The sequence below is a fragment of the Vitis vinifera genome, chromosome 18 (genome assembly GCF_030704535.1).
Source record: "Vitis vinifera cultivar Pinot Noir 40024 chromosome 18, ASM3070453v1".
In the NCBI taxonomy this organism is placed as follows: Eukaryota; Viridiplantae; Streptophyta; class Magnoliopsida; order Vitales; family Vitaceae; genus Vitis; species Vitis vinifera.
Window position 1 is genome coordinate 34,408,026 of NC_081822.1, and position 13,027 is coordinate 34,421,052.

Consider the following 13,027-nt stretch of genomic DNA (forward strand, 5'->3'; position numbering starts at 1 on the left):
AGCTCGTCGCATTAGGGCGCTTTATAGCCCGCTTCACTGAAGAATTGCGACCCTTCTTCTTGGCAATACGAGAAGCTGGAGCACAAGGATGGACAGACAGTTGTCAAAGTGCTTTCGAAAAAATTAAGCATTGTCTTATGCAGCCACCCATCCTAAGCAGCCCCATCCCAAAGGAGAAGTTATACATGTATCTGGCTGTCTCAGAATGGGCAATCAGCGCCGTTCTATTCCGCTGTCCTTCACCAAAGGAGCAGAAACTTGTCTACTATGTCAGCAGGGCATTGGCAGATGTAGAAACCAGGTATTCAAAAATGGAGCTAACAGCCTTAGCTCTTCGAAGTGCTGCTCAAAAGCTCCGCCCCTATTTTCAAGCCCACCCAGTGATTGTACTGACCGACCAACCCCTTCGTAGCATTCTGCACAAACCAGAATTAACTGGGCGAATGCTACAATGGGCCATCGAATTGAGCGAATTTGGAATCGAATTCCAACCCAGATTATCCAAAAAAGGCCAAGTAATGGCCGACTTTGTGCTCAAATATTCACGAAGACCCAACCAGCACCACGAATCAAGTGAACAGGAGTGGTGGACTCTACGAGTTGACGGAGCCTCACGCTCATCAGGCTCTGGAGTTGGGCTCTTACTACAGTCCCCAACTGGGGAACATCTGGAGCAAGCCATCTGGCTGGGATTCTCCGCGTCTAACAATGAAGCAGAATACGAGGCCATCCTGTCCGGATTGGACCTCGCCCTTGCTCTATCCGTCTCCAAACTCCGGATCTACAACGACTCGCAACTAGTGGTAAGGCATGTCCAGAAAGAATATGAGGCTAAGGATGCATGCATGGCGCGATACTTGGCCAATGTAAGAAGCACCTTACAGCAATTCACCGAGTGGACAATCGAAAAAATTAAGCGAGTTGACAACGGGCACGCTGACGCCTTGGCCGGTATAGCTGCTTCCCTCCCCATCAGAGAAGCCATTCTATTGCCTATCCATGTACAAGTCAATCCCTCTGTCGCAGAAAGTTCCACTTGCAACACCATTGAGGCAAACCAAGCGGATGATCAAGAATGGACGCATGATATTGCAGAATATCTCCGGACAGGCACTTTACCCGAAGATCCTAAACAAGCGCACAAAATCCGGGTGCAAGCTGCCCGTTTCACCCTGATTGGGGGGCACCTGTACAAGCGATCCTTCACAGGGCCTTATCTTCGCTGTCTTGGGCATTCAGAGGCCCAATATGTGCTAGCTGAATTACATGAAGGAATATGCGGAAATCATACGGGAGGACGATCCCTGGCACATACAGCTCATTCACAAGGATACTATTGGCTCACAATGAAGAAAGACGCGGTAGCATATGTCCAAAAATGTGATAAATGTCAAAGATACGCTCCCATTCCACATATGCCATCGGCAACATTGAAATCGGTCTCAGGCCCATGGCCTTTCGCGCAGTGGGGCATGGACATAGTGGGACCCCTCCCAGCAGCACCTGCCCAGAAGAAATTCCTCCTTGTCGCCACTGATTACTTCAGTAAATGGGTAGAAGCTGAAGCATATGCAAGCATCAAAGATAAAGATGTCACCAAATTCGTATGGAAGAACATTGTTTGCCGCTTTGGAATTCCCCAAATCATCATAGCTGACAATGGTCCACAATTTGACAGCATTGCATTCAGGAATTTCTGTTCGGAACTGAATATCCGGAATTCATACTCCACGCCGCGTTATCCTCAAAGCAATGGGCAAGCGGAAGCCACAAACAAAACTCTAATCAATGCCTTAAAGAAAAGGCTTGAGCAAGCCAAAGGGAAGTGGGTGGAGGAGCTACCCGGCGTCCTGTGGGCCTATCGAACCACACCCGGACGACCAACAGGAAACACTCCTTTCGCCCTCACATATGGAATGGATGCAGTCATTCCCATTGAAATAGGTCTTCCTACTATCCGGACCGATGCAACAAAACAAGAAGATGCCAACACGGAACTAGGAAGAAATTTAGACTGGGCAGACGAAGTCAGAGAAAGCGCGGCCATCCGGATGGCAGATTATCAACAAATGGCATCAGCGCATTACAATCGAAAAGTCAGGCCCAGAAACTTCAAAAATGGTACGCTAGTACTTAGAAAAGTTTTTGAAAATACTGCTGAAGTAGGCGCAGGAAAGTTCCAAGCCAATTGGGAAGGACCCTACATAGTGTCTAAGGCAAACGAAAATGGAGCCTATCATTTACAAAAGCTAGATGGCAGTCCGTTACTCAGACCATGGAATGTGTCCAATTTAAAGCAGTACTATCAATAAAAAGTATACACAAGTGCAAATGAGAAAGAAGTATGTTTTTATTGATATGAATAAGTGTAATTACAAAGAGATCTCCGGACCACAAAAATACAGAAGGAAAAATTACAGCAGAAAAATTGCAAAAAAAGATAAACTATCAGGGAGCGGGCTTCTCATGGAGCTTCTTTTCTTCACCCGGAGGAATTGAAGGGGTATCTCGCTTGATGTCGTTCTTCTTCATGCAGCAGCGATACCCAAAGATAAACATATCATCCACTTGTTGCTGGTAATCCGCTGCAAGTTCCTCTCTTTCCACAGCAAACTCCTGTTCAAGGTCTTCTTTTTGCACATCCAGGCGCAGCTGCAAGTCTTCCTTTTGTTTCTTTTCATTCGAAACTTCTGTCCGGAGTTGACTCACTTCATCCCTCAGCCGGGCTGCCTCACCTTCCGCCTCATGTAGGCGGCCCACAGTCGATTCTTCTCGACTCTTCGCCTCAGCCAACTCCACTCGGAGGGCTTCATTTTCCTCTCGCATGGTGGATAGACTAGCCTCAGCCTCCTCCATTCTCAGACGCAGCTGATTTTCAATCTCTCGGCGTCGAGAGGAGAAGGTCTTCATATAGTCTGCAGTCTGCAGCAGGTGAGTAAAAAGATCGTGTTGTTGAGCCATGTCGCGGAGGCTCCTCACCAGCTGACACGCAAACAAGAAAAGCAAAGACATAAATCATACTACAACAAACACATCAGCGCAACAAAGAATCAAAAAGCAAAAGCACAAGACAACGGTATACCGTTTCTATCATATCAAACATCTTAGTAGAGGGCTTGATGGCAGTCCAGCCGGGTGTAACCTGTTTTAGCTTAGCTTCCAACTCCGCGTAGCTGAAAAGGCTAGCAGGAGCTGCATCGTCAGCAGGTTCCTCCTCAGATGAGGAAACAGAAGGTGACTCTTGTCCCGGATTCGGGACCCCCACATCTTCGTCCGGACGCATCTGTCCGGATGCATCTTCAGCCGGAATTATTGCCGGGGCGGCTGAAGTCTCAGTTGCCATCTCCACCTCGCCTCCATCCGGATGAGCGTCATGGGCAGAAGCGCAGCTAACTTCAATCTCTTGCTGCCGCTCTTGAAGCCGCCCAAGGAGTCCGGACCATAGATTGCGCGTCGAACGCGGCTTCTTTGAAGGAGGCCCTTTCACCGGGATTATGGCCAAGCGATCCGGGTCGTCGGAAGGCTAACTTTGGCTTTCTACCACCGCTTCCTCCAACGGGGTCGTTTCAGCTGCATCAGCATCCGGATTAAGGTTGCCCGGACGGTTGATAGATGCAGCTTCCTCAGCCACGTTAGCCAGACGCGCAACCGCGGCTAAGGAAGTGCCAGAATGGTTCAACCCCGAGATGCGTCCGGGGCTGCTTGAGATAGAGTGCGGAGCAGCGTTTACTGGCTCCTCTATCATTACTTCCCCCTCATAGGTAATTTGCGGAGGAGGAAACTCCTTGGGAGGAGTGGGTTCCTTCACATCCTTCCCATTCTTCTTCACCAGCTTCCTCCTTTTTGCTGGAGTTTTCTTTGGAGGAGAGTCCGGACCCCGCTTCTGTCCGGGAGCCTTCCGGATAGTGCCTTCATTTTTTCTCTGATCTCGATCCTCCAGGAGCTTTCGCCGTCTTTCAGCATCAGCCTCTTTAGCTTCCTGATAGAGGGGGAGCTCCTTCACAGTATAATGCTCCCCAGGCACTACCTCATCCTTTGGCAGTTTCCTGGGGAGAATATTGATAACATATTCCTGGGACTCCCGGACGACCGCCATCAAATTCCGCGCGGAAAGCAATGTCTTGCAGGCCCTCTTCTTGGGATTTATCTCAAATAATTTGCAGACACAGGCGAAGGACGCCTTTTCCACCCAATCCACAAGGTGGCCCCTCAATTCCAGACCTGCATTAACAGCAACAAAAGGTGAGAATTCCGTCCGGAAAAATCAGCAAAAAATCAGCAAAGTAAAATCCGGACAAAGAATCGCAAAACAAGAATACCCGAAATTTTTAAGGTATAATTTGGAGAAAAGGGCCTCGACGCATGCTCCGATAGCCCCGCCCATCCACCCCGGACCGCCACCAGCCCCTTCGCCCCTCCCTTTATCGAATCTGGCATCTCTGTCACCATTTGAAGGGAGGGCAGGTGCGTGGACACACTGAAGATATCATTTTTTGCCTTCTTCAGGGAATAGAAAAAGAGCACTTCCAGTAGCGTAAGGTCGAGGTTGTACAGCATGTTGATGATGCTGCATCCCATCAACACCCGGACAAGGTTGGGATGAATGAAGATGGATGGAATCTGAGAGAAGTGGAGGAATTCCTTGAACAACGCCGGCAGAGGGAACCGGAGCCCCGCGTTGAATTGTTCCTTTGTGAAGAGGATAACGTTTTCTTCACCTTTCTCAGTAGGCATAGCTGCCTCCTCGTTCACCAAGTCTATAGATACGCCATTTGGGATGCAGAACCGCTCCCGGAATTCCTTCACATCTAATTTGTCTATCGCCTTTTCGCCAGCCTCGCTAACCCGGGCAGATGAAACAGTCTTTTTTGGAGCCATTTCTTACCACAAAGCCAAACCAAAATCTACATACAAAAGCAATACAACGGTTCAAACCAAGCAGTCAGAAAATACACAAACCCTAACCCAAAGCAGTCAGAAAAACCCCTAAAAAACACCCCCCCAACACCAACAAAGTACCAACATTCAACAACAATTGCAAGCGACTTGTCCAAAACAATGCCCAAGCAAGCCAGAAACCAAGTTTAAAGAACCAGCAAACGCAACCAAAGGAATGACAGTAGCAAAGAGGTACGTACCAAATAAAGCTCTGAAGAAGAAGAACGGTTACTGACTCGGTACAAAATCACCAGCAGCAAACAAACGAAGTCGCAATACAAAAACACTGGTACAAAAGAGCTTTCGAAGTTTTTTCTCAGAGAAGCAAAGGGCGTAGAAAAAAGCAAGAAGAAGAAAGGCTCTCAAGAGAATGCAGTAGGAAAAAATGCAAAAAGAGGTACAGTGCCCTATTTATAGCAGGACAACCATGTTATCATTGAAACGACATATTGCCTAGGGATACACAGGGTCGGTGGCTCGTCATAAATGCCTTTTTTAGCTTCCGCACCCCCACTCGCCACGTGGCCCAGTCAGACGAAGGGACCTCTTCAATTTTCAAAAGCCAGTTATTTTTAACCCGCCCATTTTTTGGGCAAAATAGGCAAGTTAAAAAGGGGGGCAATGTAGGGACCCCTCCCATTGGGAAACACGTGGCACGCAGCTCATGATGACGCGTGGCACGTGTTATTAGCCGGACCATCATCATCCGGATTCTCCTAAGGATATGCATGGTGCAGTTATCCTATCCAGACCGCCTCAAGGAAAGGCAAACGACGTTTCAGCTTCTCCTATCCAAGGAAGAGCAAACGACGCTGGCAGAGCGTAGACATCCGGATAGTCTCCACAACACATCCGGATAATCAGCATGAGCCATCCGGATATAAATCGTCTGGATGGTCAATTAAAGTAAAGCGAGTCTTACACGCAATCACAACAAGCAGCCATGGCCCACATCTTGTCACCTGCAGAGTGAGAAGACAAGATGAAGTGATAGCAAGTCACTTCCCACGATCATTCTACATGATCACCTATCACGATCTCTGACAATCGCGTCACCTACCATGGTTCTTGACAGCCGCTCGTAGGGTGATGATGTCTCTACTGCTACTTAATGTCATCATGACAACATAAAACATCTCCTCACCATTAATGAGAGGAACAGTACCCTTAAAGCTATATATATAAGTCTTCACGCGAAGAAGAATTGGGGCTCTCTCTCTGGGTAACCTCCTGATACCTAGTAAAAAGCCAACTGCCTCATATATCTTCCTCTCTTACCATGGCTAACAAAACCATCGGAGGGTGCGTCCAGACACCCTGTCCGGATGCCTTTTGCAGGTACGACCGCTGAATCAAGAACCCTTTGTGTGTTGAGAATCGCGTGTCCATCCATCTAGCAGGAACGTGGACCACCGGATACGCGAGGTGACAACAAACAGCACAGCCAAATTCTAAGTATTCTTGTATACATGCATGCATCCACACATTTTTCTGCAAAAAACATTAATTCCATTGATGTTGTGAACATCGTTTCATGTATTTAAATGTTTGTTCAGTATCCTATACTTGATCTGGGATGATAGGAGACAGCCCAAGTGAATACATTGTACATAGTCAGGTGCATGAATTCATGGCAATTGGTGATCAGTATTAAAGGTAATCTTAGGTGTCAACCAAGATTACCTCCGGTAGAATGTCAATCTCTCCTTGTAATTACAATTTATCTTACTTAGTCTTGCTATTTTATCTTATTTAGCTTAGCTAATTTTGTACATATACGGTGGTAATGTTTATTACCAATATGACAGAATAATATACTTATTCATTAAATTTAACAATGAGAGAGGAGGGAGAGACAGAGAGAGCTAATTTTGTACATATACCAATATGATAGAATAATATACTTATTCATTAAATTTAACAATCACAGAGAAGGAGAGAGAGAGATTATTTTAAGATTATTTTGACAAAATGTGTTGGGCTCGAGTTAAATAGGCGAATCATATCAAATTAAAAATTAAAGCATATGTACAAGTATGTAACATTGACAAATGTTTGTTGGTTGAAAATTCAGGTTGGCTCTTTGACAAAGTACAATGGTTCCATAGAGGAATACATGCAAGTTGCACGAGTAGGCTCAGCTCTTCCCTTAGCCACAACCCTCTCTTTCATTGGAATAGGATAAATGATAACAAAAGAGGCCTTTGATTGGGTTTACAATGACCCTTTTACAATAGCTTCATGTTTAATTGCCAGGCCCATGAACGATATGATGACACATAAGGAATATGTGTAGAATATATTGCATATAAGTTCATTCGTGATGATTTTATGGTAGGTTTTTCCTCATCTTTTGCATTACTATATATATGTGTGCAGTTTGAACAAGAGAGAGGGCATGTTGCCTTAGCCATTGAATGCTATATCAAGCAATATAGTGTCTTAAGCAACAGGCTTATGACGAGTTTAACAAGCAAATTGTGAATGCATGGAAGGAAATTAACCAAGTTTTCCTCATACCTACTTCCATGTCGATCCCAATCCTTATCAAAGTTCTCAATCTTACACGAGTGGTAGACATCATTTATAAGGAAAACAATGAATACACTCATGTTGGGAAAGTGATGAAAGATAATATTGCATCCTTGCTCATTGACCCTATGCCAGTATGAACAAATGAAAGCTAATGCCAGCTTCTTCCATATTGTCAGAAATGGAAAGGGGATAATATGTATTGATGTCATAGTTTTAGGAGTGTTCTACTTTGAATAAAATGCTTTCTTTGTCGAGAATAAGGACAAACACTTTGAATAAAAGTGTGTTAATAAGGCATTATTTTCTATTAAGGATTTTTGGTTTTTTCGATGAAATATGTCAATATATCAAATATTGGTGGTTCCCGACACGATATTGGGTACCGATTATTGATTGGTGGGAATTTTGGCAAAATTTTGGTAATATCGTCGAATATTAGCAATATGTCGGTTTGGAAATGAAAAAATCAACCATGGAGAGATGCACGGAGCAATGGAGGAAGACTGTAAAAAAATCACCAATTTTTTTCAAAATATCGACGATAAATCAACGATTTTTTGGGCAATTTTTTGAAATTTCCTCCTACTGCATCCAACAGTCATATTTGAATTTTTGACAATCCGATGGCCTAGATTTCACCCGTGTTTTTTATAAAGGCATCCAACAATCATATTTGTGATCCAATAGTGGAAAATCAATCATGACTTGATCCAATGGCTAAGAAATGTTTCCAACGGTTATATGAAGATCTAATGGCCAAATTTTGATCCAATGGTTAAAATTAATTTATAACTGCTATTTGACCATCCAATGGCTAGTTTGGCCAAAAAAAATCCTATAAATACCCACAATTCATTCCATTTCATACATAAATTTTTGATCTTGTTCTATTGCTCCAAATTTTTATTTTTTTTTATTTCTATAAATAAAATTAAATCTTGAAAATTTGGTGGTGAAGGGGATCAACTCAAAGTCAAGGCTAATTAAGGTATGTTTTACCTTTCATAAAATTTATTTTTATTATGCATAATTCAATTTTATTTGTTATATATAGTTTAATTGATATTATCTAATTTTAAAATTTGTCCCATTAACATTAAATTTCATATGGAAATTGATTTGACATATATGCATATTTGGTTTTATTTTTTAATAAATTTAAATTTAAATTTAATTCATATGGAAATTTAATTGTAATATTTATCTATTTCATATCACATAATATATATGCATAATTCAATTTTAATTTCAATTTTATTAGTAATGATTCTTATTAATTTCATTAATAATATTAATATTAAATTAACTTAGATATTTATCTTTAATAACTTAGTACTTAACTCATATAGAAATTTAATTATAATGCAAATCCTTTTGATATCACATCACATATATTAGTTTCGTATGAGAATTTAAAATACATGTTTAGAAAATGGTTAGTGGAAGTGGAAGCGGTATCATGGGTTGAGATCCTAGTTGGAAATATTGTACACTTATGGAAGGGAACAAAAATGGAACAATATGCAATTACTATAGGTTGAAAATAAAGAGTGGTAAGATTACTCATTTTAAATTTCACCTGTCGCATACAAACCCTCATTCAAATACAAAAAAGTGTCCTAATGTGCCTCCAGAAGTGAAACAAGAAATAAGTCGACTTCTAAAGGAAAAAAAATAAGGCAAAAGTGAAGAAAGCCACAAATATAGAAGAGATTCGAGCTGAATTGCAAGACACAATGGGAGGAAGACATAGACATGTAATTGATGAGGAGGATGAGGAAAACTGTGGACCCCGCATTTCGGCTCAATGCGCTTCCACTCGATGGGGTGCTCGATTCTTTATTTCAAAAAAATGATTTTATTTTATTTTATTTATTAGAAAATGACTTGGAGTTGCCACTTATTTTTGTTTTATTTTTAAAGGGTAAACAAAATAAGAAAGAAAACTCTAAGTGTGACTCTTTATTTGGAAAAGGTGGTTTGTGAAGAACTGGATCGGGCTCAGGGGTCAGTTTACTTATCAAGAAGGTACGGTAAAGACCGTAGCACCCCTTTAAGTCCTTAAAGTCAGGTCTCTACTAATAAAATGAAGCTAATGTAGCAATCGATAAGGAAATCAATGAATACCGTCATGATCACATACTGAAAGCCAAAACATATATGGATGATAGCCAGAGTGAGAAAAGATGCGTACTTGATCCATAAACAGCAACGCGCTATCACAAAATGGGGTTAATGCACAATTGATGAGCATAAAATGTGGCACCCATGTCGCTAAACCGAGCAATAAATCATCACATGTCACAATTCAATCAAATGGATTTTCAAAGGAAACATCCAATAATGTTGGGCCCCCACCAAAGCCCGATTTATTTGTGAGTGAATCAATTTTGTAAATTCCATCACTTGGAATTACGAAAATAAATTCACACTTATTTTAAAACATTTTAAAAAAAACATGGAAGATGGGAAGATGGCTTGCCGAAGAGAAAATGGCAACCAATTTTATTGAAAATAGGACTTGTGAAACCTAAAAACTCTAAGGATGAAATATGGAAGAGTTTGAAGTTAATTGAAAACCTATTTCTTTAAAGACAGACATGAAAATGAATGAAGAAACATGGATTTTGAAAAAAAGGCACAAGAGGATGGCCATACAATTTTTAGGATTGTGCATGAGGGCCCGGAGTACAACCACCAAAGTTGGGTATGAGATGACCAATGAAAGACGGGACAAATTGGGGGACACCAGCAGCAAGCTTCTCCATGAGACACTCCTTTGTCAGTTTAAGCACCTCAAGGCTAGGCACTTATCACCCTTCTAGATAGGCATTACAGGCCCCATCAAAGTCACTAGAAAGCAGGTTTGTCCGCAGCAACAAATTCTTGGATATCGACCAAAGTCAGAGTCTACGTGCTCGCTTAGCATGGCAGTCAGTCTTTGCTAAGTCAATAAGTAACAGAAATGAAACAGACCATAAAGCCTTTGCTACAGATTCCACTATCTCGTTTTGCTTCTCTGTGGGAGAATCACCATGCGAGAATTCAACATCCAAAATCAAGTCAAACGCATGATCATAATGGGCGACTTGATTGCTCAAACCATAGAGGTCATCAAAATCATCTTGCATGCAATCATCGTCAAATTCACAGAAGGAATAATATCCCCACATATGGTAAAACCATGAGATCCAGGATGCATCGTCTCTGGCTGAGCCATTAACATCTGACCATTCAGTGTCTGTTTTAGATTCCTCTCATCAGAATGGACCGCGCTGAGGCTGTCATTCCAATACTTGTCATCTATTGCCACTTGGAACTTTGACCTCTGATTTTGAGCCTTGGTTACCAGTTCTGTTTCTTTATCCACCACAACTTCAGAATCAGGTCCAGAGATTTCACAACTCTCTGCAGAATTCTCACCAACTTCAGGAGAATTATCCTAGATTATTTTATCTTTCCATATCACCATCATGCTTGTTTGCATCAATCTCACTGGTACTAGGGGAAACAACATGTAGTTTTCACCCTGGCATGATTGCATAGCTACAGAATCTCTAAGAAGCATCGATCCAAAGAGTGCACCAAACGCTTTCATGCCTTACAGGGAGGCCACGTATGAATCGCCAATACCATGCGGCCTTGATGCGGCTGCTAATGAGTTCACCACTCTGGCTGCTCGACAAGGAAAGCTGCTGGCCTGGGCACTGCTGAAATCTATCTGTTAGACTTTCTGGCAAATCATGTAGTGGGATCCTAGGAAATGGGAGTCACCTCTTCACTTTCTGCCAGATTGAAGGCTTACTTGATGACTAAGACAGAGAGGGCTTTTCACACTCACTTGCACTATTCTTTCAGAATCCAATTGGCCACAGTGCTGCAATCAACAGGAAGGTGAGCTCCCTCTGTACAATTCCATTAAAAGTTATATGAGCACTGGCAGGAAACGTCACAACTTCCACTATTAACAATAAAAAATCAACTGCATAATCACAGCCTGGAGCGGGACACCATTTGGCATTCCTATTGTCTTCAATATAGTGTTTTTGCACTAGTTTCAAAGAACTTGATACCATACTCATCAGCAAGACTTGCATCGTTCCTAGGAATGGGACTAGGGCTGCGGCTGTGGCCATTTTCTTCATCAGGGCTCCTCATTTCTAACATTTGCTGACGTCTGCTGACGAGGCCAACGAGAAGGAAAAGTAAGGATCAAGGTCACCGGAAACTGATAGTTTATTTCCTAATTCTGGTGATGGAGTATGGTGACATCTTGGTCGCGGCCGAGATGATAACAAGTCAAAAACCTTCTCTGCAGGAATATGAAGGCCCGGACTCAGATTCTGGTGAAGGCGTGTCATACTGAACTCTCCGCCACTCTCATCCTCAGAAAAGGTATAATGAGGACGTTTGGATCTAAGTTGCCCCAGTTCTTCATTCACTTAATATAGGTGTCTTAACCAATTTGGGCCTTCTCTTCATTTACTGGACCATCATGTTCTTCTTCAGGCTTTACCAGTAATTGCCCACATCGGATTGTCATCAATAACAAGAACACTTGTAATATGGGGTTAATGAACATAGAAAGATGGCCACAGGTATGGGTTTGGTGTGCATGATGCGAAGAGATAGGCATGCGGAGGTATGAAGAGGTAGAGAGAGAAAGATGGGTATGAATGAGCATGGTGGGTATGAAGATGATTATGGATGCATAATTTCTGAGTGTAGGGGTAAGGAATGGATGATAGATGATGGGTATGAGCATGGAAGGTGAAAGTGGCATGTATGGAAAATGAGAAATGGGCATATGAAGAATAACCAGGTTAGCATGGTTCCCATGCACGTGGGTGGATAAATCTAGGATATTAACAAGGGTTTTGGAAGGAGCTTTGGGACAGCCATGCATGTGCTGGAATAGGTATCAAGAGGGGGGGTTAAATAGGTAGGCTTGATGAATGAGCTTCATGATGTACAAGGTGGAAAAGTGAGGGTGGCAAACTATAGGGAGTAAGAAATGGGTATGAATAGGCTTAGAGAGAGGGAAAGGGTTTAGTGGGGTGGCTTGATGGGTATGTAGAGGTTGCTTCTCAGAATTAAAACAATTATGATCATCTTAACTAAGCCCAGCTGTAGGTTCCCATCTCAAAAACCAGTTTTTCAATCACCATAAGCTAGAGAACTTCCTCTAACTTACGAATAGCAAACATAGTAAGGTTCAGAGGGTATGGCAGTGAAGAATGGGAAAGCGGCCCTAGTGCCAAACACACCCTTTCTCAAGGTCTCACATGACGGGGGATCCTCACTGAAAATTGTCTCGTACTTGATAGGGTAGGCATTCCTCACTGAACCCGCTAACAGGCATATCTCAGCAATGAGAAAAGTAACCTAGTAAGTTATGAAAAGAATGTCTGCCCAAGCCCTTGGACCTCCAGGTAAAGCCTTCCCACAGCAGATTGCGCTCCATAACCCTGCATTAGAAGATCGGGGAGGAGGTGATGATCAACTCTGGTGGAAGCCAATGGAAAGGTCAGATGCTGCAATCCGGCGGACTGGA

The 13,027-nt window shown here is 42.7% G+C and overlaps 1 protein-coding gene across 1 annotated transcript; it reads right to left on the reverse strand.

Annotated features, from left to right (window-relative positions):
• Nucleotides 1-10,376: 10,376 nt before the first annotated feature.
• On the reverse strand, nt 10,377-11,631 carry LOC104877986 (uncharacterized). Its single transcript, XM_010647633.1, has 3 exons — nt 11,547-11,631; nt 10,657-10,881; nt 10,377-10,597 (listed from the first exon to the last, which is right to left on the reverse strand). Exons 1-3 carry the CDS (start codon nt 11,629-11,631, stop codon nt 10,377-10,379), a joined length of 531 nt encoding a protein of 176 aa, XP_010645935.1.
• Nucleotides 11,632-13,027: the final 1,396 nt, after the last annotated feature.

Bases quoted from the DNA above. Each gene is read 5' to 3' on its own strand.
- LOC104877986 (XM_010647633.1), bottom strand. From the start codon at position 11,631: ATGAGGAGCCCTGATGAAGAAAATGGCCACAGCCGCAGCCCTAGTCCC. The intron at 10,882-11,546 runs GTATCAAGTTCT...AGAATTCTGCAG, and splicing joins AAGTCTTGCTGATGAGTATG to AGAGTTGTGAAATCTCTGGA. The intron at 10,598-10,656 runs GTTTTACCATAT...ATTGCATGCAAG, and splicing joins GATGCATCCTGGATCTCATG to ATGATTTTGATGACCTCTAT.